This window comes from Zalophus californianus, chromosome 16 (genome assembly GCF_009762305.2).
Source record: "Zalophus californianus isolate mZalCal1 chromosome 16, mZalCal1.pri.v2, whole genome shotgun sequence".
Lineage (NCBI taxonomy): Eukaryota > Metazoa > Chordata > Mammalia > Carnivora > Otariidae > Zalophus > Zalophus californianus.
In genome coordinates this window covers 47,308,364-47,334,085 of record NC_045610.1, presented here as the reverse complement: position 1 = coordinate 47,334,085, position 25,722 = coordinate 47,308,364, and the positions used below count along the sequence as shown (strand labels likewise).

The 25,722-nt window shown below is 43.4% G+C and overlaps 2 protein-coding genes across 2 annotated transcripts in view; one reads left to right on the top strand and one right to left on the bottom strand.

Moving 5' to 3' along the window:
* DCAF7 (DDB1 and CUL4 associated factor 7) overlaps positions 1-25,020 on the bottom strand; it is a 33,575-nt gene extending 8,555 nt beyond the window's left edge. The window contains exons 1-4 of the mRNA XM_027625600.1: positions 24,661-25,020; positions 4,220-4,378; positions 3,361-3,472; positions 2,894-3,012 (exon numbers count right to left, since the gene is read on the bottom strand). Of these exons, the coding sequence (XP_027481401.1) occupies positions 2,894-3,012; positions 3,361-3,472; positions 4,220-4,378; positions 24,661-24,798 (528 nt within the window). The 5' untranslated portion in view covers positions 24,799-25,020. The remainder of the gene's footprint in view (positions 1-2,893; positions 3,013-3,360; positions 3,473-4,219; positions 4,379-24,660) is intronic.
* On the top strand, positions 17,325-17,855 carry LOC118356365 (60S ribosomal protein L27a-like). The gene has a single exon (XM_035724547.1). It carries the CDS (start codon positions 17,364-17,366, stop codon positions 17,808-17,810), a length of 447 nt encoding a protein of 148 aa, XP_035580440.1. The 5' UTR covers positions 17,325-17,363; the 3' UTR covers positions 17,811-17,855.
* Positions 25,021-25,722: the final 702 nt, after the last annotated feature.

The following is a 25,722-nucleotide window of genomic DNA, read 5'->3' as shown; positions in this document are numbered from 1 at the left end:
CCCCCTCATGACACAGAAGGAGGTCAAAAAAGCCAAACGGTATCTGTGAGTTCTGGCGCCTGAGACCTCTAACCTCGGTGACTTTCTGCTATACAAATTGGCTGGCTTCTTCCTGCATTCTTGCTTTCTGAGTCTGTTTCCTCCAACCCTCGTGATAAGACAAAGAGCATAAACCCTGCTGAGCAACAGAGCACAGGGCGGAGTGTTCTGCATGCTGTCAGCCAATGGCTGTCCTCGGCCACACTACAAAATTGAGACATTTATTTCCCTGGCCTTGATGGCTTTCATTTGTGTGTGATCAGAGACAGATCCATGCCCACATTAAGGCCACTGATTTGAGAGGTGGAGGCAGCCCTCCTGTGGCCACTTAACAGCAGCCAAGTGGGTTCTGCTGTGAAACCCGGACCTGCAACTCATTTTCTTTTCTTTTTTTTTTTTTTTAACTTATTTGACAGAGAGATAGAGAGCACAAGTAGGCAGAGAGGCAGGCAGAGGGGGAGGGAGAAGCAGGCTCTCTACTGAGCAGGGAGCCTGACATGGCTCGATCCCAAGACCCTGGGATCATGACCTGAGCCGAAGGTAGCCGCTTAACCGACTGAGCCACCCAGGCACCCCTTCCAGAAAGAAGAGCAGTTTTAAATCATGGGACACTCAGGTGTTCCTGCCTTCACAAAGAGGGTGTGAATGCTCTATTTCTTCTCCTAGTTGGTCTGTATTCATAAGTGAATCAATTTAGGTTTTGAATCATTGTTTTCTGCATTTATTACTTGCTGCAAACATTGCACACCACTAATATCTATGAGAAAACGGGCAGAGAGCAACAGAGAGCTTCAGAGGAAAAAAAAGCAACAAAGAGAGACGGACAAAGCCAGAGCCAGAGGGGAAGAGAGGAAAACTGAAAAACCAATGCCAAGGATCTCCTGGGGTCAAGGATAGTAACAGCTGACTTCTGGGGAGACATGAGTGGCATCTCTCACTAAATACCATGACTCTAGTCTTCCTAAGGTTCTGCCTACTAAGGGACATTGCCAAAGAAGCATCTATTTCTATTCGACCTCATAAATTCCTTTTTCTCTGGCTGACTACGAAATTACACTTCTCCTTCTATGGCAGGAATTAGGAGTGGTACAAAAGCAAACCTGGCTGGTCATCACAAGGAGGCCTGACAGATCACGGCTCTGACCAGCACTGTCCAGCCATGTCAGGGCAAGGTTATGTTTTATAAGATGTGTTCCCCACGAGCTGGCTCCCAGGAATCCCAGCGACAGGGACACCTCGGCTGCCCCACTAAGTGCTCAGGTGCCACAGGCAATGCGGTCGAGCATGTCAAGCTCTCTCAGCTCTTTCCTCTTTCTTCACCTGAGCATCTCCTCCTAAACCTAGGGAAGGTGACAACTCCTGGATAGACACTCCCCTCTTCCACACCCAGCCCTTTGGCGGGCAGCAACAAGAAAGAGCCTCCAAACAAGTCCCCACTTTGACAGAGAGGTGGATTGAGGAAAAGCAAAGGTCTAGGAGGTGTCGCTGTTTCTCTGAGAGCCACCCTCCCAGGTCTGTTTCAAGGCCGGGGTGCTGGTTAAGATCCATCCCTGGCCCTTACCCTAGGGAGAAGCTAAGGTATTTCTCATCCCCTCTCTGTTCCCTCAGTGTCTCTGGCAATGACTGTGTCCCCTCCGTGGTTTTAGCTTTTGCCAGGGAGATCCAGCCCCCAGGCTCCAGGAACCCTGTCTCTTCCCTTCGCCCCTCTGGCCTACAGGCAGTAACAGCTTCCTGTGTCTCCTATTCTCCACCTTAACTCGCTGTTGCCAGTGTGGCTTCCCAGCTTCACCATCGTCTTTGTGAGCAATGCCCTACTAGGTTAAATCCCAAGATTAAATATTTATAGTAGTTCTAGTCTTCTGGGTTGGACCCTGACAGAGAAGAGCAAACTAGGTTGTCACAGAACTAAAATGTAGCAACCTGTTCTACTTGATGTCAAGAGGGTTTCCAGAAGTTCCTTACTCGTCCCCTCTGTAGGACAAACTCTTCCTTTGCTCCTTGGCCTAGCAGCAGCCAAGTCTGGCAGTCTTGTAACAGAGCTTACCCTGAGGAGCTCAGAAAGCCAAAGACCAGCCCCTTACTAAGAGTAATAACCTGGTCACCATCTTCCCATTCTGAGGACAACCTCAAGTGTCTGACCTGAGCTCAAGGCATTCTTTGTATCTAGACTAATACTCCTTGCTGAGCAGGGTAAGGGAGAAAAGAAAAGGAAACACAACCCACAGGAAACCAGAGTACAAGAGGCATGCAGTGGCTCTGGGAGGAAAAAATTTATGACCGGTTTCCAAAAGCTCTCCTCAGAAGAATGCTTTGATCAAAACACAATCACAAATAGCTCCCCTCGGCTTTTCCAATAAACACAGGAGAAACATCACCATGAAAATAAACCATGTTGCATTCCAGATTGTATTAAAAGTATTAAGGAACATACTAGAATTTCATAAAACAAGTTGAGAGAAAAAAATGATGATTTAGGTTTGTCTGCCAAGAAATTTTCCCTCTTCCTGGTTTCCCCCCATTTCCCTCTCCTCCAAAAAGTAAATATATTTCAAGATAAGTGTTATTTTTTAATCCCATCAGGTCCAGTAAGAGAGTTCATTATTACAAAAGAGCAATCTCTGGCACAAAAACTGTACGTGTAGATTAAGTTGTTTACATCGGCCAAAAAAACCCCACGTTAGTTTATAACAGTGTTGTTTCTCACTATTGGGACACATTACTATTTTCAATTTCAACAAGACATCAGCATTATGATTTTTCACATACTTTGCACAATAGTGAGAGGATGGTCTGACCTCGAACTGAAGGCACAGAAAGCAGCTAAGGAAAGCAGAAAGAGGAACAGCATCATTACCTCCTTGTCATGCGCGATCAGCTGGGTCTTCACATGACCAGACACAAGATTCACTCGCCCCAACACCTGCCCTGTCTCCAGCCCCCAGATGGTACAAGTCGTATCAATGCTGGAGGTACCTGGAAACAACCAGTGCATGTCAGTGGCTGACAGGAGTGAGGCTTCCCTCCTTGTGTCTACTGCTCTGTGTAGCCCAGGAGGCGACATGCCATAGTTACTTACTAGCCAACAAGAGTCAAGTATTCAATCCCTACCCCAGGACCTTGGACTCTGCTGACTGGAGAGACAAGATATATACACATGGGAAGCTCAGCTCCATACGAGGAATTAATAACCACATTCCATATTTAGCCACTTTCCCTCTGGCCCATTTTAGTCTGATGCATGGACCTCAGGCCCGGTGTTATATCTGAGGAAATGTATCTTTGCTTCTTCAAACTGGAATACGCACCCCCTCATTCCCTTACCTAACAGATAAGGATCCACCTCATTCCAGTCAAAGGAAGTTAGAGGAGCACAGAAATCTGAGTTCTTGTTATTGTTTAGCAAACATTCCAGCCGGGTTTCTGTTTCACCAACCTGAAGGAACAATAATTTTTAAAAATCAGCCAGTCTTATCTTCACAGAAAACCTTTAAAAGCTCCGTTTAGACATATTACCTAAACAGAAGACATAGGGGAAAAACATTTTTCTCATAGAGTAATAAAAGCCAGAGGAACTCCCTGAATGCTACTTCTTTCCAAGCTTTCTCCTCTGCCCCACTTTGTTTTTCCAAATGTTCACCCCTAGGTTTTCCTAGAGGAGAGGTCTTCTCACCTTGCCCAACCCAGAACCTCTGTAGCCTGCCTGGCTGGGCACTACACCTCCAGGCTAGGAGAGATGCTGCTGCTGATGGGCTCAGCTAAGGGAGGAGGTGAGGCTCCACAATCCACTCACATACTTTACTAGAATCAGTGGCCCAGTATTTTGTTTTTAATTCACTCAAAAATATCTTGGCTATATACAGACTAAGAAGCCTCAAGCATCCCCACCTGCCACTCCACCCCCGGAAGGTTCTCTTCATTTCATCAGGTTAATTGAGCCTCTCAAGTTCCAGAGCTGACTGTGGCCTGACCGCAGCAGGACTTCAAGGAATCTTGGCTAGATTTACCAGGGAATCTGATGAGTCAAACGAGGTCATTCCAGATCCACTACCATTTGTTTCTCCTGGGCTACAATGACACTCACTGCCTCCAACCCCATTCAGTTCTGTGACTCCACGCTGCTTAGTAACAGCCAACACAGAGAAAGCCCGTTGGTCTGGCTCCTAATTGAGCACCTGCTTACCCTCCACACACGGAGATAGTCACCACTTGTCGCCAGTAGGTCTGGATAGACGCCTTTTGTGTCGGGGATCCACATGAGCTTTGTAGTGGGGTATGGATGGTCAAAAGTGTTTCGGCAAATAAACTCCGAACTCTCTTCATCTAAACCAACAAGCTGAACCTGTAACACAACCAAATTGAGCCATGTAAACATTTGTTTTTCTGGAGCAGTATCAAATACATCAGATCCTTCCCCCTACCTCCCAACGCATTGGCTAGTAACATGCTTACACATAAGCATGTGTCAAAGGAGCATTCAAGAAACCAAACCACTGGGGCACCTGGGTGGCTCAGTTGGTTAAGTGTCCAACTCTGGATTTTGGCTCAGGTCATGATCTCAGTCAGGGTTGTGAGATCGAGCCCTGCATCAGGCTCTGCGTTGAACCTGGAGCCTGCTTAAGATTCTCTCCCTCTCCTTCTGCCCCTCCCTCCACCCTTCCCCCTAAAAAGAACCCAAACCCACGGTAACCAGCAAAAAAAAGTGATTGCCATCGATGGCAAAGTTCCCTGGTTTCCAGCCACTTTTTCTTAGAATTGATTTGGACCAATATTAACTTCCATTCTTTTCTGTCAAACTCAATCTGGCTCAATGAGAAATGCCACTCAGTATACAGTTGTTTATGAACTTCTACCAACTGGAAGATGTAATGGGGAATTTTTGGTAAAGATCCAAAATAACTGGATAAGCACCAACAACACAGCAGAAAAACAGAATTCCTTCTACTGTTGCCTAACTTCAGTCTCAGATACCAGTATCTTCCTGCTTTTTTTTTTTAACAATTTTATTTAGGTACAGTTATATGCAATAAAACTCACTTTAAGTGTACAGTTCAATGATTTAGAATGTATACATTTGCAAAGGCATACAGTTGGGAAACCTCTCATGATAATTAAGATATAGAACATTTCTATTACCCCCAAAAGTTCTCTTGGGCTCCTGTGCAGTTAATCCCTTACCCCTAGCCCCAAGCAACCACTTATCTGTACTTTTGGCTTTTCTGTAATATCATACAAATGGAATCATATGGTTATGAGTCTTGTGACTGGCTACTTTTAGCACAATGCTCCTGAGATTCATCCACATTACTGGGTGTATCAGTAGTGTCTCCTCTTTCATTGCTGAAAACATTGCATTATGTGGAAACACTGTAATTTATGTATCCATTTACCAGCTGATGAACTTTTAGGTTATTTCTAGTCTGGGACCATTATAAATATTGCTACGAATACTTATGCCTAAGTTTTTCTTGGACAAGCTTTCATTTCTCTTGGGTAGACAACTAAGAGTAGAACTGCTCGGTCATGTTGTAAATGTAGGTTTAACTGGATTAAAAAACAAACGGCCAACTGTTCTCTAAAGCGGCCGTGTCCTTCTGCATTCCCACTAGCAATACAGGAGAGGTCCACACCCTCCACATTCCTGTCAGCACCTGGTATTGCCAGCTTAAAAAAAAAAAAATCATTCTAACAGGTGTATAGCAATACTTTAGTTTGCATTTCCCTACTAACTAATGATACTGTGTATCTTTTCATGTGTTTATTTGCCATCCCTATTTATTCTCTAAAGCCTGTTCAGGTATTTTGTCCTTTTTTTAAAAAAAAGAGACTTGGTTTTTAGACTCAGAAAAACTGCACAGAAAGCAGTGTTCCCATATACCTTCTGCCCCTACAGGTATACACCACCTCCACTATCAAAACACCTGCACCAAAGTGGTACAGTTGTTCAACTGATGAACCTACACTGACACATCACCCAAAGTCTACAGTTTAGAGTTCGCCCTTTGTGTTGTATGATCAGAATCATACAGAAGTTTCACTTCATTCTTTTTTTTTTTTTTTTAAAGATTTTATTTATTTGACAGAGAGAGACACAGCGAGAGAGGGAACACAAGCAGGGGGAGTGGGAGAGGGAGAAGCAGGCTTCCCAAGGAGCAGGGAGCCTGATGCGGGGCTTGATCCCAGGACCCTGGGATCATGACCTGAGCCGAAGGCAGACGCCTAAGGACCGAGGCACCCAGGTGCCCCATGTTTCACTTCATTCTTTACCAGGTTGTTTTCTTATTTACTGAGTTTTGAGAGTTCTTTGCATATTTTGGATACAAGCCCCCGGTTATGTGTTTTGCAACTATCTTTTCCTAGTCTACAGCTGTTCTATCATTTTCTTTCGGTGTTTTTTGAAGAACAGAGATTTTATTTTTAAAAGTTTTATTTAAGTAATCTCTACACCCAACGTGGGTCTTGAATTCACAACCCCAAGATTTAGAGTCACACATGCTCTACAGACTGAGCGAGCCAGCCCCAAAGAACAGAAATAGTAAAATTTGATGATGTCAGTTTATCGTTTCTTTTAACTCATGGTTTTTGTGTCCTTGCTAGGAGTTCTTTGCCCCACCCACAGGCCACAAATTTTTCTTATGTTTTCTTCTAAAAATTTATAGCTTTAGGCTTTACATTTAGGCCTATGATCCATTTCAAGTTCATTGCTTTATATGAAGTATGAATCAAGGTTCGCTTTTTTAATATATGAATGTCTGACTGTCTCAGCATCATTTGATAAAAACTATCCTTTCTCCTTTGAATTACTTTGGCCGCTTTGTTCAAAATCAATTGACGGTGTATTTGTGTATCTATTTCTGGACTTTCTGTTCTGTCCTATTCTCTCTACACCTACCCATTTACCAGCACCACGTTGTCTCGATTATAGCAATTTTCCAGTGAAGTCCTGAAATCAGATGGTATGAGTTCTTCCACTTTGTTTTTTTCAGAATGATTTAGCTATTCCATATATTTGCTTTTCTGTGTAAATTTTAGAACCAGCTTGCTAAATTCTTAAAAAGCCTGCTAAGATTTGGCTTGGGATTGTGTTGCATCTATAAAACAGTTTGGAAAAACTGCTTTCTTAACAATGAGTTGTCTAGCCCATAAACACCATATTTCTCCATTTATTTAGGCTTTAATTTCTCTCAGCAGTGTTTTGAAGTTTTCAATGTACCAGTCTTGCATTTTTTCATTAACTTTATTCCTAAGTGTTTTTTATCCTATTACAAATGAAATTGTCTTAAAAATTCCATTTCCAGGGGTGCCTGGGTGGCTCAGTCGTTAAGCGTCTGCCTTCAGCTCAGGTCATGCTCCCAGGGTCCTGGGATTGAGCCCTGCGTCGGGCTCCCTGCTCAGCAGGAAGCCTGCTTCTCCCTCTCCCACTCCCCCTGCTTGTGCTCCTGCTCTTGCTGTGTCTCGCTCTGTCAAATAAATCAAATCAAATCTTTAAAAAAAAATAGATAAAAAATAATAAATAAATAAAAATTCCATTTCCAACTGTTTATTGCCACTACATGGAATTGACTTGAACATTAATCTTGAATCCTGTACCTTTGGTAAATTAGTTATTAGTTTTAGTAGCTTTTGGTAGATTCCTAAGGATTTTTCTACGTATATTTATAGATCTTGCCATCTATGTCTGACTTTTAAAAACCTGATGATGACTAAATCATTTTTATGGAACACCTAAAGGCTTTCAAAAATAAAAAAATATAATGTGTTAGGGGAGATGATGTATGAAAATGTAAAAGGAGAAAAAACCCACTTTCCTAAAACACAGTAACACTGCCCTAAGACAGCAATAAAAGTGATATCACAGGTAATACATGATAAGCTGCTTATTTATAACACAGATAACTGGTAATAGTTTAGAAGAAAGAGCAGTAATTCAAAGGGGGCAAGTGAGGTAAAGTAGAGATTGGATTTGAGCAGTCTTCAAGTGTGTGGAAAGGTTCTGGGGAGGCAAAGAACAAAGGGAAGGCACCCCAGGCAGATGGGAGAGAAGGAACAAATCAGTGCACTAAGGCGGCAAACTAAATGACCCAAACTAAATGGCAGCATGAAAACCTGTTTGAGAGACCATCTGAGAAAGCAGTGCAGATAGGACTGGGAAGGTGTGCCTGGGGCTGGCTGCAGAGCCCCGAAAACAAACTGAGGACCTAGGTGGGCTTTCCCCTGTGAAGGTGTCTGAGAAGGGGCAGAAGGACTATGGGGCCTTGGAAGTAAAGAGTATGAGGTGTGGTAATGCTGGGCAGGATTGTCTGCCAGGCAGGGGTCTCAGCCCAGAGACCCACAGGAAAACTGGAAAAGGTTAAGGGCCTATGGTGACAGGCAGTGAGAATGACAAGGGACAACCAGAGATAACCACAAGAGGGATTTTGACTGAATGAACAGTTCTTTGAGAATTTAAAATGCAGACCTTTGCAGAAAATAATACATAAAGAAGGAAGATTCTAGATGGAACAGGGAAAACTGGCATCACCTGTGTGGGGGAGGGAAGAACAAACAGATGAGAGGTTAAATTTTTGGGCTCATTGGGCAGAACAAAGAATAAGCCTCTCATATAAATTTTGAGCCAGATATTTCATTCATGTATTTATTCAATGAATTGTAATGAGTGGCTACTAGGTGCCAGGCACTGTTCTAAGTGCTGGGGATACAGCAGCAAGCGCAAGAGACAAAATCTCCCTAACCATGCAAATAACATTGTGAGGTTAAACTAGAGAAAACACTACACTCCCTTTTAAAAGCTACCTTTCAAGTCATCAGAGATTTCACCCCAACCTTGAAACATCAGATCCCAGGGCGCCTGGGTGGCTCAGTCGTTAAGCATCTGCCTTCGGCTCAGGTCATCCCAGGGTCCTGGGATCGAGCCCGGCATCAGGCTCCCTGCTCGGTGGGAAGCCTGCTTCTTCCTCTCCCACTCCCCCTGCTTGTGTTCCCTCTCGCTGTGTCTCTCTCTGTCAAGTAAATAAATAACAGAGAGAGAGAGACAGTGAGAGAGGGAACACAAGCAGGGGGAGTGGGAGAGGAAGAAGCAGGCTTCCCACCGAGCAGGGAGCCTGATGCCGGGCTCGATCCCAGGACCCTGGGATCACGACCCGAGCCGAAGGCAGATACCCAACGACTGAGCCACCCAGGTGCCCCTAAATAAATAAAATCTTAAAAAAAAAAAAATAAATATCAGATCCTGTGAGCATTTGCCACTTAAGATCCTCTTAACCAGACATTCAAGGCCCTTCACCACCCGTCCCTAGCCTATCTTACTTCTACTCTTACTTATCTAGTCACTGCTTCTCATCTTTTTCAGGTCCTTTCCTTACACTGCCCTCTATGCTTGTAAAACCCTCCTACTTCCTTTCCAACAACCTAAATCCCACCCAGTTTTAATATAGCACAGTGGCATTAGGAAGCCAGGGCCCCTTACTTACCACTCACTAGCTGTAGGACCCTGGACATGTTACCTAACGTTGCTAAACTGGTTTTCCAATCTGTAAAGTGAAGACATCCACAGTACCTACCTCAGAGTTCTTTGCAACACTCTTTGTATATAAACACCCTTTGTATGTAAACTGCTTAGGCTAAAGTATGCTCATACTCAGAGTGTTGAGCTTTTAATATTACTACTCGGTCTCACCTCCTTCATAAGCCATCTGCAGTCTTCCTGGTACAGGGATCTTTCTGTACTGATCTGTACCATCCATTTGATGACCAACCCCCAACTACCAAATGAAAGTACTTACATTACTGTCTTCTATTTCACTTAGTAAAAGCCTTAAAATCAGGCCCTGTCTTACTTCTGCTTGTACTGTAGACAGCAGTGGTCTCCAAATCTGGGCATCAAATTTACCTGGAGTGCTCTACACATTCCTGGGGCCCCCAGCTCTAGCCCAAGATTCTTTCTTTATTTAAATTAACATATAATGTATTATTGGTTTCAGGGGTACAGGTCTGTGATTCATCAGTCTTACACAATTCATAGCACTCGCCACAGCACATATTCTCCCCAATGTCCATCACCCAGCCACCCCATCCCTCCCACCCCCCACCACTCCAGCAACCCTCAGTTTGTTTCCTGAGATTAAGAGTCTCTTACAGTTTCTCCCCCTCTCTGGTTTCGTCTTGTTTCGTTTTTCCCTCCCTTCCCCTATGGTCCTCTGTCTTGTTTCTCAAATTCCCCATCAGTGAGATTATATGATAACTGTCTTTCTCTGATCAACTTATTTCACTTAGCATAATACCCTCTAGTTCCATCCATGTCGTTGCTCATTGCAAACAGCAAGATTTCATTTTTTTTTGATCTAGCCCAAGATTCTGATTCTACAAGTGTCAAGTAGGGCCCAGGAATCTATATATTTTTTTAAGATTTTATTTATTTATTTGACAGAGAGATAGAGAGCATAAGTAGGCAGAGAGGCAGGCAGAGGGAGAGGGAGAGGGAGAAGCAGGCTCTCCACTGAGCAGGGAGCCCGATGCAGGGCTCGATCCCAGGACCCTGGGATCACGACCCGAGCCGAAGGCAGACACTTAACGACTGAGCCACCCAGGCGCCCCAGGAATCTATATTCTTTTGAACCTCCCGGATGTGACTGATTCGGCAAGGTCTGACAACCTCTGCACAACAGTACCCAACCCAGGGAAGTAGGTAATGGCTGGGATTTTATCTTTCCTGATCTCCCCAAAGACTTCACGTGTTTGCACAGACCTGTGTTTTATCCTTAACCTGACTTTAGCTCTTCTGCTCTAAGTTGCCAACCAAGTATTGAAAAGAGTAACAACTGGCTCTCGCTGTTATTCAATTTTTTGTTCAGATACTCACACGTTTAAAATGTGATGAAAGAGAATGGGAAGTTCTCTGTGAAAATTCACATAATACAGAGCAAAGGGTAAAGTCTCCCATTAACTCCACCCCCAATTCAACTTATTCTCAAACCAGCTGAATGTGTATCTTTCCAAATGGTCCTCTGTGCATTTGTTTCTTCTTTTTTTAAGATTTATAATTTTTATTTATTTGACAGAGAGAGAGAGAGATAGCAAGAGCAGGAACACAAACGGGGAGTGGGCGAGGGAGAAGCAGGCTTCCCACCGAGCAGGGAGCCCGATGCGGCACTCGATCCCAGAACCCAGGGATCATGACCTGAGCCGAAGGCAGACGCTTAACAACTGAGCCACCCAGGCGCCCCTCCTCTGTGCATTTGTATGCATACATATGTGGTGGGGTGTTTTAAAAAACATAAAGAGGCTTGGGCCACAAAGTGTATTCTGCAACTTGCTCTTAACTTATCTTGGAAGGTCTTCTCAGGTTTACCTCATTCTTCTATAGCAGGCCATGTTAAGCACACCATAATTTATTAACCATTCACAGTTATTGTGGTTATAACCCATTGTTTTGCTATTATAAATAATACTGTGTACACATGTGCAAATGCTTTATTGAATAGATTGCTAGATGTGTAATTGTTGCATCACATTTTAAATGTTAGTACCACAGAAACTATGAGATAATGTGTGTTGTTTTAAGCTTAAAAAAAGTTAATGGATTTGATCCAACCGCCTTCGAAAGGTTGCTTCCATTTACATTTTCTTGAACAGTGTATGAGGGCCAATTTCTCCATAACTTTTAAAACACTAAAAATAATCTTTTACATTTTTCCTAATCTGATGGATAAAAATGGTATTTCACCATCTTACTCTTGAAGCTGAGCATATTTGCTTATTATTTCTACTTCTGATTAACAGTAACAAGTTAATTATGTGTGTGCTTATGGTGGTTCAAGTACAAGCACTGGGCTTACTGCTGTACATGCACTACCTCTAACCCTCTCAAGGTCTTCATGACCCAGGTACTGGGTCTTCTTGCCATTTTTCTAAGATACTGAATAAAGAGACAGGAAGTATCCTGCCCACAATCATGAAGCTGCCTTTTAAAGATTTTATTTCTTTATTTGAGAGACAGAGAAAGAGGGAGTGTGTGCCTGCTGGGGGAGACGCAGAGGGAGAGGGAGAGAGAGAATTTCAAGCAGATTCCAAGCTGAGTGCAGAGCTTGGGGATCAATCTCAGGACCTTGAGACCACAACCTGACCGAAATCAAGAGTAGGACACCCAACGAACTGAGCCACCCAGGTGGTCTATGGTCAAAAGCCCAGATAAAGTATAGTTTTGGGGATCAATCTCAGGACCCTGAGACCACAACCTGACCGAAATCAAGAGTAGGACACCCAACTGACTGAGCCACCCAGGTGCCCCCTGAAGCTGCCTTTTAAATATAGGTAATCCTATCCCACAGCCAAGCTCTTCACCACTATGCTAAAAAACACCAACTTAAAACATTTGCCCAATTTGTTTTACTGAGTTGTGTCTATCTTTTTCTTATTGATTTATAGGAACTCTTATAGATGGTTACTGTGCCTTTGATAAATTTGCCCATAAAACTCTGAGGTGGTGCCTTTTTGGGAGATCTTTGACTACCTTTTCAATTCTTCAAAAAATCCTTAGGAATTTAATTATCCAGATTTTCTACTGAAATTTGGCACTTTGTTTTGCCTTAAAACTATACTTTAGGCTTTTGACCATAGTTTTAAAAACTGTTAGTAGCACTCTCGATCTTTACACCTCATCTCCTACTCCCTATGTCCACTGATGCCCATAGAAAAGGGTGTTTCTAGGGCGCCTGGGTGGTTCAGTCAGTTAAGCGTCTGCCTTCTGCTCAGTTCCTGGGATCGAGCCCTACTTCGGGCTTCCTGCTTCCCTGCTCGGTGGGGAGTCAGCTTCTCCCTTTCCCTCTGCCACTCCCCCTGCTTGTGCTCTCTCTCTCTTGCTCTCCCTCTCTCAAATAAATAAGTAATCTTTAAAAAATAAAAGGAAAGGAAAGGGAGTTTCTGTACCTGTCCCCCATGGGAAGAAATACTGAGGGTGAAGAGTTCTGCACTTGCATCCCCACTGTTAACTAGTTCTAACTGCTAAACTGACCAAAGCCCTGAGCCAGGCACATGGACATGTCTCACTAGGCGGCCTGACTGCTCTGTTAGGCAGGCACAACTGCACTCTCGCTCTTTCCCATCCTGCTCCTACATGGAGAAGCAAACCAGCCTACTCATTCTGGGTCTGACCATCCTTTGCTCCAGCTTCTCTCCACCTTCAGCTGAACAGGCGAGGTCAGGTTGGGTCCGCCCATAAATTAGATGTGGAAAAGCAGAAAGTCTCACTCGGGCTTTAAGGCTAATCTTCATTTCTCCAGCTTACTTTACCAGGGAGTAGCACCACATTGGAGGTGCTTGTTCAGTCGTTAGTAGAGTGGGGCTAGATTTCTCCTTCGGCTATTATTATTACTGGTATATAACTTCCTTGATAAGAAGCTCCCAAGGGGAAAGGGGGAGACTGATAGAATTTAGACATCAAAATTCTACCCTAAACCCCTTACCATTGTATCTTCTATTACTTTCTTGCTCAGACTTACAAGTTCTAACTAAATGATCTTTCTTTTTTATTTATTTTTAAAATCTTTCAATTGGGTTTATTTTATTCTTTAAATGAACTTTTAGGGGCGCCTGGGTGGCTCAGTTGGTTAAGCGTCTGCCTTCGGCTTGGGTCATGATCCCAGGGTCCTGGGATCGAGCTCCACATCGGGCTCCCTGCTCAGCGGGAAGCCTGCTTCTCCCACTCCCACTCCCCCTGCTTGTGTTCCCTCTCTCGCTGTGTCTCTGTCAAGTTAATAAATAAAATCTTTAAAAAATAAATAAATAAATGAACTTTTATAGATTGTTAAAGAATTATAAAATGTATGACCATTGTATAAAACCAAAGTATAGGTACATAAAAAAAGTGAATAACTTCTCCCCCAACCTATCCCCAATATATCACAATTATCTAGTGTATGTTGCTTCTTTATGCTCAAATATATACACAAGTGTAGGGTTTTCCCTCAACTTTTAGAAAAATGGAATACTATATCCAATGCTATGAATCTTTTCATTAATTTAACAAAATAAGGACATCCCTCAGGTCAATACATAGATCCAACTCATTCTTTAATTGATGCATATTTCATAGAATAAATGTACCATATTATGTGGCTCAACAACTCCCCTAAAAATGTACATTGTTTCCCTTTTTTGCCACTACTTACATGGGCCTTGTACATATGTGCTTATGTACTGCTATCTTTATTTCTGGAGGCCAATCCCAAGAATGAGACTTCTGTATTAGAAGGTATGCACATTTTATTTTAATGCAGCAATACTTGAATTAATTTATTTTTTATTTACTTATTTTTTAGCACCACGCTCTAACCAACTGAGCTAACCGGCCGTGTCTTTACTTATTTTTTAAGTAGGCTCTATGCCCAAGCCCAATGTGGAACTTGAACTCATGACCCTGAGATCAAGAGTCACATGCTCTACCAACTGAGCCAGCCAGGCACCCCAAGGTATGTGCAACTTCCAAATAGGCTGTAGCAATTCACACTCCTACCAGCATATGTAAGTGTTCATTTCCTCATACCATCAACAACACTAGAAGCATTAACTTAATTTTTATAAATTTGAAAGGAAAAAAAAAATCACAAGATCAATTCTCATTTCCCTTAACTACCTGTGAGGTTGAGCATCTTTTCCTATTTATTGAGCATTCACATTCACTACTATGAACTGGCTATTTATACTTTGTCCATTTTTTTTTTTAAGATTTTATTTATTTGACAGAGAGAGAGAGAGCAAGCACACAAGTAGGCAGAGGGAGAAGGAGAAGCAGGCTCCCCTTTAAGCAGAGCCTGACGCAGGGCTCGATCCCAGAACCCTGGGATCATGACCTAAGCCAAAGGCAGACACTTAACCAACCGAGCTACCCAGGCGTCCCACTCTGTCCATTTTTCTATCCCACTAAGTAAATTAACCTGTCATGTTTTGAAAATATATCCCCTGGCCTATCATTTGTCTTTTGACTTTGTCCACAGCATTATCTTTTCACATAGAAATGTTTTACTTGTATGTAGTATAATCTGTCAATCTTTTCCTTATTTGACTCTGGATTCGATGACTGGTTTTAAGACTGCCTTCTCCTCTGCTCACCTCCACTGCCTCAGTAAAAATTTCCTAGTCAATTTTCTTCTATTATTGCTTGTAGGACTTAACATTTAAATATTTTATCTAGAATTGATTTTCATATATAAAGTGAATTAGCAGGATCTAAATTCTTCTGCCAGATGGACAGCCAATTATGCCATACAACTTATTATTTTTTCCTAGTGAATTAAGGTTCTATCTTACCACATACTACGTTTCTATATACACTTAGATCTGCTTTGGAACATTCTATGTGGTTCCACCAATCTCTTTGGCTTAACTATACCAATTCTAATATATTTATTCTATTCTGGTAGGGCAATTGTTTCCCTCTGTTTTTCAACACATTCTTTTTCCTCATAATTTTTTTTTGACATTTCTATGTATTTATTTTTAAGGCTCTGGCGACAAACAATATTCCAATTCTGGCCCTGCCTTTACCATCTGTATCACTTTGGGCAAGTCATTTATCATATCTGGGCCTCAGTTTTCTCATCTACCCTTAAGTTTTAATATGTAGTAATTTTTCCTCATCAACTGGCTTCCCTTAACTTAAAAAATTTGTTTTCTTAATATATGGTCCATTTTTATAAGCTATCTTTTTAAAAAGTGCATTATTTTTACAACATAAATCTTATGTATTCTTAAACACATTCTCAGGTATTTCTAGTGGCACAATCTATAATAATTGCACATTTGTAGACATTGCTCCATTACCTGCTGTCATCAAATGTGGTATGCCTCATTTCTCCTCTTCAAGAGGAATCAACTGTTTTGCCTGGCTGCCCAAGATTCTTCACGCTTAAAACTGAGAAACTTTCCTAGGAAAGTTTTCAGTGTCAATTGTTTTGTGTCCATTTTTCTTGAAAGATGGTTTAAACTCATTACTTCAAACCTTTATTTCCATAAAGTCTTTAATTACATATGAGCTTTTGTGTTTTCTGCATCTACTACAGTCAATTGTTTATTTCCATTTCATTTGCTCGACCTGTCTTTCTTATCCTTCACTAGGTTTTCAGGAGTTTGTATTTTTTATTCTCTTTCTAATGTGGCTTTTAATTCTGTGATAACTTTTGTTTTCTTTTCCACTATCTTCCTTGGCTCTACCTGCTGATGCTCCATTTTCTCCTGTCACTGTGCCTTCTTTTACCTGACCTTCTGTATCTCTGCTTGGAGTTCTTTACTTTCTTAAGTTCTTTGAATTTACGGTGGCCATTAATTTTCATCTGAGGGTAAAAAACATTTTTCTAGTGTGGGTACTTTACCTGCCAGTTGTCTCCCATAATTTCCTCTTTTCTATAGCATCTTTCTATAGCTGTTGTCCTGGTTCCTTTTGACTGAGGCAACTGCTTCTTACGTGCTCTGAAGGAAGGCCCTATGGGAGAAGCCAGGGCCGTGTTCCAAGTTAACAGAAACACATGAAGCTTTTGCATTTCCCCAGCCAATCGGGATGATAAACTGTCAAGCTGCTCACAATTCACCCTCTCTTCCAACCCACCTTATCGGCTGCGTCTTGAGAAGATGGCACGTCTATAGGTCTCCCTGTACAGCTCAGCTCCCCTTACCCCAGGTGTCCAATGGAGAAGCGCCTGCTGCCGGCCTGTGTAACCCCCTCTCCCTGTCCCAAACAAAGGATTGCTGATTTTGCCTGCAAAATCCAATTCTGGAGAACTGTATGAGCTCGAAATCTGAAGCTAAAGATCTCCTTTCTTAGCATCTTCCTATACCCACGCGATCTTCATTATCCTTCTGTCCTTCCTCACTTAGTATTGGGAGCATAAGGAAAAATGACCTGGCTTTAAACATCTTAATTGTCAACATTTAGGTTACCCTTGTCCCTTTTTCTCCATGTCTTCCCTGTCCTATCAAACTTTTATCTCCCACTTCCACTGCCTTTGTGCAACTATTGCTTCACGATGCTTTACCCCAACATGTGAAAAAAAAATGCCCCTAAGGGGCACCTGGGTGGCTCAGTCGTTAAGCGTCTGCCTTCGGCTCAGGTCATGATCCCAGGGTCCTGGGAGCGAGCCCCGCATCGGGCTCACTGATGAGCAGGGAGCCTACTTATCCCTCTCCCTCTGCATGCCGCTCCCCTTGCTTGTACACTCTCTCTAAAAAAAAAAAAAATCTTAAAAAAAAAAATGTCCCTAAAATGAAAAGGATGTAACCATCATTTTTACTTATTTTAAAAGTGTGGAGTTTTTTTTTTTTCCGTCTGAGCTGCCGACATGCCATCCAGACTGAGGAAGACCCGGAAACTTCGGGGCCACGTGAGCCACGGCCACGGCCGCATCGGCAAGCACCGGAAGCACCCAGGAGGCCGGGGTAATGCTGGTGGCATGCATCACCACAGGATCAACTTCGACAAATATCACCCAGGATACTTTGGAAAAGTTGGTATGAGACATTACCACTTAAAGAGGAACCAGAGCTTCTGCCCAACTGTCAACCTTGATAAACTGTGGACCTTGGTCAGTGAGCAGACACGGGTAAATGCTGCCAAAAACAAGACTGGAGCTGCTCCTATCATTGATGTGGTGCGATCGGGCTACTACAAAGTTTTGGGAAAGGGAAAACTCCCAAAACAGCCTGTCATCGTGAAGGCCAAATTCTTCAGTAGAAGAGCAGAGGAGAATATTAAGGGTGTCGGGGGCGCCTGCGTTCTAGTAGCTTGAAGCCACATTTGAGGGCGTTCATTAAATGCTAACAAGTGCTTTTCTCTTCTGGTCTGGGTGTAAATGCTTTAGCACCCCTACCTCCTTACCTGTACATCAGAAATCCACCTAACAGATTCTAGGAGTAAGGGTATGAGGGCCTGAGACCCTCTGCCAACTCCCCTCAGAAAGTGTGAAAGAGAGCACCAGCACTTAGAGGACTTGGCCCAATACCTAACTTGAACATTTTCATTTATAACATGAGAATGATAGCACATGTAGTTGAAAGGCCAGTTTGCATTGTATATTCTGAATTTACAGTGAGGGGGGAGAACACACTTTTTAACGGTAGTACAGGGCGCCTGGGTGGCTCAGTTGGTTAAGCGACTGCCTTCGGCTCAGGTCATGATCCTGGAGTCCCGGGATCGAGTCCCACATCGGGCTCCCTGCTCAGCAGGGAGTCTGCTTCTCCCCTCTGACCCTCTTCCCTCTTGTGCTCTCTCTCTCATTCTCTCTCTCTCAAATAAAATCTTTAAAAAAAAAAATAAAAAAAAAAAAAATAAAAGTGTGGATATTACAATGTCAGGTATCTCCTAAGATGTATATATGCAGGGCGCCTGGGTGACGCAGTCAGTTGAGCATCCAACTTTGGTTTCGGCTCAGGTCATGGTCTCAGGGTTGTGGGACAGAGCCCACACTCGGTGTGGAGTCTGTTTGAGATTTTCTCTCTCCCTATGCCCCTGCCCCTGCCACCCCCACACGTGCTCTTTCTCAAATAAATAAATCTTTAAAGAAGCATATATGCCATATAAAATATTTATGAAGACATGACCACATCTTCACTTTCAAATGCTTTCATGAATAACAACGTAAGTTACCATTCACATTACACACATCTTACATTTTAAAAAAATTTAAAAGGTACCATGTCTATCTTGTTATGAGACACTCCTTGAGGAAGGAACCTGTGTATTCCACTTTATTATACACAGTGCTAGTACCAGAACATTAAGGTGAATGTGTGTGTATATATGTAATTCTTTTATTTTTTTTTTAAGTAGGCTCCATACCCAGCATGGAGCCCAATGCAGGGCTAGATCTCAAAACCCTCAGACCAAGACCTGAGCTGATGGGGCACCTGGGTGGCTCAGTTGGTTAGACGGCTGCCTTTGGCTCAAGTCATGTTCCCAGGGTCCTGGGATCAAGTCCCACATCGGGCTCCCTGCTCAGCAGGGAGTCTGCTTCTCCCTCTCCCTCTGCCCCTGCTTGTACGCTCACTCGCTCTCTCTTTCTCTCTCTCAAATAAATAAAATCTTAAAAAAAAAAAAAGACCTGAGCTGATATCAAGAGTCAGATGTTCAACCAACTGAGCCACCCAGGCACCCCTGTATATATGTAATTTTTTTTAAAGCCCCAAGTTATGCAAATCAACAATACCACTCCAGTCAGTGGAACACTTTCTAACAACCTTAGCTAAGCAAAATCCTGAAAGAATAAACTTAATCTTTTCCATTTGTCCTCCCTTCAAGCCTGTTCCTGACTGATTATTGTTGATCAATGTCTGCAGAGAAGTCCTGCCTTGTCAAACTTTGAGATGAGTTCTGGCCCAGTACCCCTTCAGCTCCTGGCTCAGAGGCTAACCAATCAGCTCTGGCATCCTGGCCTCAGGCAAGCCAGACTACCTACAGAACAGAGATTCATTCCTTGTTCAAATCACAGCATCTCCAGTAAGTCTGTATGAACCAGGTTAGGTTTTACAAAAAGGAATAAAGCAGCAGCACTTTTATCCAGTGGTCCCATGGAGGAATTAGTCCTCTCACTGTCTAGAAAAAAGAAAGGAGGAAGTTAAAACCAGAAGAGTTTTATATTTTAAATTCCCCTGCACAGTCTTGCGAGGGACTGGTGGAGCACTGCAAAATTCTAAGTGTCTATCACAAACCCTTAGGTGTACTAAAACACTTAAGTCTTTTTTGTTGCCAATTTCACATCTGCTAACAAAGGCTACAGAAGATTACTAAGTATCATCATTGTGCCCAAAACACATAAATATGGGTCCAATATATCATATCTGGTGAATTAAATGAAGAGATTCCTGAAGGGCTGCCACAAATACTAAGAAGTGAAAATTTATATGCCAGAGTCAAAATCATTATGTGCCAAATAGATAAAATAACTGCTTTAAAATCTCAGAGGCATCAACACAGGCTGAGAAGGCAAGCATTCGTCCCATGTTTATTTCAAGTACAAGGTGGTCTTACTATCAGTATTTTTCAAAAAGCATCAGGTATACTATACCTATATTTCTCTCCTCAGAACCTTAAAATGTTTTCTAGATGCTAAATTTTAAAGCACGATGATCAGTTAGATAAATATTAAGGCAAGATAAATCCCTATGACTCTGCCAATTCTATTCAAAACCAACTCTGAAACATGCAACTAAGTGAAACAGAAGCCTGGGAACTGCTACTCATCTTTTGCCCTAAAACAGGGCAAATACCACCTATAAACTCAGGAGACTACCAGCATTCTTGTATCAGCTACTGTATCTAAGTCAGGTAGAACAAGAGAAAATGGGCTTTAACTAGTACATTATGGTACTTGGCGTCTGACTAGAAGAAGCTTCTAGACCACAAAAATGGGTTTAGTTGAAAGGAATCAAGGGAATTTTTTCCTCTGGGTCTTTAAAAGGCAGAGGAATGAACATAATGACATTCTGAGGTAGCTTTCTGGCCTGGGATCCTGATTCCTCTCTTGAAAATATAAATCACATTTATATTAACACCTATATAATTCTCCTTGATTATATTTCAATTATACAGATATAGTAAAGATGATGATTAAATAATAATAGCAACATTTCTAAATTGCTTACCATGTATGTCCGAGGCAGAGTTCCTAAACCCATTACATATACATTAACTCATTTAATCTTACTTATTACTCTCATTTTACAGATGAGGAAACTGAGGCACAGATGTTAACTTGCCCAAGGCCACACTAACTGGGAAGAGGCAGAACTGAGATCTCAACACAAAGTACCCCAAAGGGGCTATCTGGTAATAGAGCTTTTTGTATGGGATGGAAGAGAAGAATCAATGTTCAGGTGCATGTAGATGCAAAAAAAAGATAGGATTTCTGCTTCTGGTCAGCAGATGTCAAGGTAATCCCAGGGTAATGTTCTTAGAGTGCCATCTGTACCACCTGTTTCTGAATCAGCTGAGTGTCTGTTAACTTCAGGGGTAGAGCCCAGGAATGTGCAAATCCCTCAGGGGAGTCTCAGACAAACACTAGGATTTAGGGAACCACCACTCCAACACCAATGCTGCTGTACCCCCCAGCAGAAACCACAAAAGGAGAAGATGAAACACAATTACTGATTATGGGACTTCTTATTCCAGGTGTAGATGATAGAATCCAGTTCTTTACTCTGAAACAACTCCCAAATGTATTCAGATGATGGAACACTTGAAAGTCAAGTTGTTCTTGAAATGCAAATAAATTTAATTCTATTAAACTACAAATACAAATAATTTTACTATAGAAAAAACATGATTACATTACTACAAAAAATTTAGAAATTATAATCATGTATTCTTATGTCGGTGTCTCCAGAGTAAAAAAGATGAACATTTCCGGGCTTTTTCACCCATGTTAAAACCTGCATCCATTTATTTTGCCCTCTGCTGGCAATCATTACCAACAGCAAGCAGGAAACAAAGATCCGAAAATTCCAACAATAACTTTTAGAAATTCCTCTAAACTGAAGTCTGGTACCTCCTTGGTAAAAGTCTCCAAAACTGAGCCTAAAAGGCACTGTGTTAAGGTGGTATTTACTGCTCACCAGCCTCCAGGCACAGATCCTTTTCATCAGGGTTTCTTAACTTGAGGTCCATGAGCTTGAATTGGAAAATCACATTCATATTTTCACTAACCTCTGACTGAAATTTAGCATTTCCTTCCATTACGAAGGGAGGCAGCTACTCACAGCCATGTCAGTATCTAACTTTGTCACTGACAGAAATCAGATTTTTATATCACATTACTATAATTAAACATCTTGAAATGCTATTTACCCTCATCACTACTTTAAAATTATAGTCATAATTACACTGGATGGTGTAATTTAATGAATTAATTTAAAAGTACAAGGGTGCCTGGGTGGTTCAGTCAGTTAAGTGTCCGACTCTTGGTTTTGCCTTAGGTCATGATCTCAGGATCATGAGCTCAAGCCCCATGATGGGCTCTGTGCTCAGCAGGGAGTTTGCTTGAGATTCTCTCACTCCCTCTGCCCCTCCCCGCCAAAAGTACATATTACTATAGCTCCACTTTTTTAAAAAATATTTTTGATAACTGTAATTCCATATAATTGATTTCCTTCATATTCTTATGTTTTTTATGCATCTTAAAACGTAATTATGAAAAGAGGTCTACTGGCTTCAGATTGTCAAGGGTGTCCATGGCATGCATACACACATGTACACACACACACACACACACACGTTAAGAACTCTGACCTGGATAGGCTGGTGCACAAAAATAGTTTTAAGATACTGTGTCGCCTACATCATGCAAGTGAGTTAATTAAGATAGAAGTAACTGCTTATGGTGTGATTACTGGGATTATTAGTTTATATTTCACTACCAAAACCCACACTTCCTGTGTGCCTGGAACAAAGGAGTTCCATTAGGTTGCTAAATAAAAGGACAAACTTTGGGGTAGAGTTCCTCTAAATGAGGTTTGACCCTAGTTACTTCACTGATTTCACCAGCAGCCTATCTGTGGCTCAGTTCCTCCTTTCCTAGAAATGGGGCTGCTACTGCTTATCCAAATTGACTCTGAAAGACCCTGCAAGAAGAAAGGGGCCATTGATTTGTGTAAAAAATCTCAAGCCCTTTGAAAGATATATTTACTTTTTTTAAACATATATTCTTAAGTAATAGTTCTAGTAGTCTCAATTTTACTAACACAGACACAGTTTCCACATCAGGACCTTGAATTCCATTCCATTCTGCTGTCCAACATGGGGTGTAAGGAAGAGCGACCCATTACGGAAAATAAAACTATGTCTCAGGATTCTCTGCTTTCTGTGGACAGTGGGTGGACTTTAATATCAGTGTGTAGTCCCAGGGATTTGTGTGTAAATTGTGCGTGTTCTGTCCGGGCAATGAGAGTCTGTCGCTTTCATCAACTTCTCAAAGGGAATTCCAGAGGGGCGCCTGGGTGGCTCAGTCGATTAAGTGTCTGCCTTCCACTCAGGTCATGATCCCTGAATCCTGGGGGAATCCTGGGATGGAGCCCTGCTCAACGGGGAGTCTGCTTGTCCCTCTCCCTCCCCCCGTCCTAACTCGTGTGCTTAAGCTCGCTCTACTCTCTCTCAAATAAATAAATAAAATCTTAAAAAAAGGGGGGGGAGGGTTCCAGAAAAGTTGAAACCTAGACTCTAGAGAAATACTTCGGGAAAACTGTAAACAAACTCACAATGTACAAATGTTTTCTGACAGGACCTTTATGTGTAAAAAAGAACTCTTTTCCTACAACAAACTGTGGGTCAGAAATAATAAGATTAACCTGTGCAACACCTTATAGCTAGTCAGTGGACTAGACAGAACCAAACTCCACCTGGCTTCTCCCCCTGCACCATGCCGATCACTGTCCAGTTTCATTCTTCTTAAGTCATGGTGTTCGTGGTGTCTCAAGCAGGAGGATAAGGCTTTAAACACCACTAGCCGAGGCCCTCAGTTGCTCTGATCACTCTCACAGTGTTTAATACAGTAAGTGGAAGAGATTAAGGGATAAAGGAAAGAAAATTCTTCCCACTGACATATTCAACAACTTTCAAAAATAAATTCATACTGCAATGTCAGCTTAAAAGCTTCCTCCTGGGGCACCTGGGTGGCTCAGTCGTTAAGTGTCTGCTTTCAGCTCGGGTCATAATCCCAGGGTCCTGAGATCAAGCCCCGCATCAGGGTCCCTCCTCCGCAGGAAGCCTGCTTCTCCCTCTCCCACTCCCCCTGCTTGTGTTCCCTCTCTCGCTGTCAAATAAATAAACAAAATCTTAAAAAAAAAAAAAAGCTTCCTCCTACTGCCTGCCTGTGCTTCTATGAAAGATCCTCAAGTTGTCAATGTCCAGAAAGACTTACTACTCAAAGTTACACTTCTGTATCACCATGAAAGAAGCCAAGAAAAGATAAAGAAAGTGTCATCCTTCTCTATTCAGAAAACAGTGGCAGGATCACGGTCACAGACCAAAACTTACAAAAAGAGATCACTTTTAAGAGGACAGATATGAGGCAGCAATAGCAGTGACACTCCTGGCAGACGCGCTGGGGGATCCACGAATGGTACCTGGGGGTGGGAGCAGGAGACGGGGAAGCCTGCGCAGTAAACAGCCCTAACAGAAATCTAGTGTAGCCAAGAGTGTGTATGACCACCAACTGAGGCAGCAGCATCTTTCTTCACAGGCATCCCTCTCTTCCTCTATCCGCCCCCCAGTTGAAGCAATGCGGCGCGAAGGGAAAGGAATGGAGTGATAAATGGCGTGGCTTTTGGGTGTAAAGTCGAGTTTGAGTGCCATTCCCCTCCTCCCCCCGCGAAATAGCTGTCTGACTCGGGCAAGTCACAACATGGTGCCTCAGTTTCCCCAAGAGTAAAATGGGGGTAATTACGCTTCTGACTACAAAGAAATGCTGCCAGGATTAAATGAGATAACGAGTGCGAAAGCTTCTGCACAGGGCCAGACACAGAGGAACCGCTTCGGGAGCGCTAAGGCAAGTCCGCAGCAGGGTCCTTGGGGTCTGGGCTCGGGCCCGGAAAGGGTGCTCCCGGGGCCCGCTCCCCGCCAGCTGGGTTCCGAGCCCCTGTCCGGCCCACCTTGTTGTTGTACTCCTCCACGAAGCTGCCCAGCGCCAAGCGAAAGCGCTTGTCGGGCCGCACGCTCCAGTTCATGGCGTAGACGGTCCAAGGCGCTTCATACTTGTAGATCTCCTTCCGTTTGCCGTGCAGGGACATGGTGGCGGCGGCAAGGCCGCAGTGCGGGCCCGGACGACAGCAAGCTGCTGCGGGCCGGGCGCGAGTCAGGCGGGGAGCCGGGCCTGAGACTGAGGGGTCCAAAGGGAGGCGGGGCGGGGGCGGGCAGGGACAGCCTAGCCCGGAAGCGGGACCGCGGCGACAGACAACGACTGCCGGGCCCGACCCCCAGTTTCAAACCTGCTTCGGCTCGGACAACAGCCACCTTCCGTTTGAAGCCCCGCCCCGCCCTCTCGAAACGGAAGCCACGCGACCCCCGAAGCGGCGCTGGCCGTTGGCTGCCTGACATGTCCTTTCGAAAGGTTCCTTCTCCTCATTGGCTACTGCATCCGTAGCTTCTGAAACCCTTCGCTATTGGCGTAAGTGTTTGTCATTCCAATGACTGGCCCGGCCCAACTTCAGGGGGCAGGCGCTTTCTCAGCTCCAAAGGTGATTGGCTGACAAAGATGTCAGTCAGAGAGATAACGGCGCTCTGCGGGTGAATGGGGGCGTGGGTGGCCTAGAGGCTAGTTATCTAGCTGCGGCCCGGCAAGGCCTCCAAGTTCTAGGCCAAGTCTCTGAGAGTTGAAACCCCCCGGGTGACCTGCTCTGACCTCCTCTCTGCAGCTGCCATTGCGAGCGGTTTCTCCACGCTGTCCAGTGGAAATTTACATTCTGCCTCATCCAAGGGCCCGCGGCCTGGCAGCCTGGCCCCAGCCAAACGGGAATCCCCTTAATTTCCTCCTGGTGCCCACAGCCCTGTATACCGGGGAGCTGTTGTCCCAGTCCCCCCAAGGGCAGGTGGCGCACACGCCTTTGCAGACCGATCCACCTTTAGTCAGGCCCTCCCGCGCTTTCCTGGACATTCTAGAAACGCTCGGAATTTCAGGGTTGGTTTTCAGTCAAGTCGGCGGCCCTACTTGCTTG

What these genes read in the sequence shown, in the direction of transcription:
- LOC118356365 (XM_035724547.1), top strand. Translation starts at nt 17,364, where the DNA reads ATGCCATCCAGACTGAGGAAGACCCGGAAACTTCGGGGCCACGTGAGC.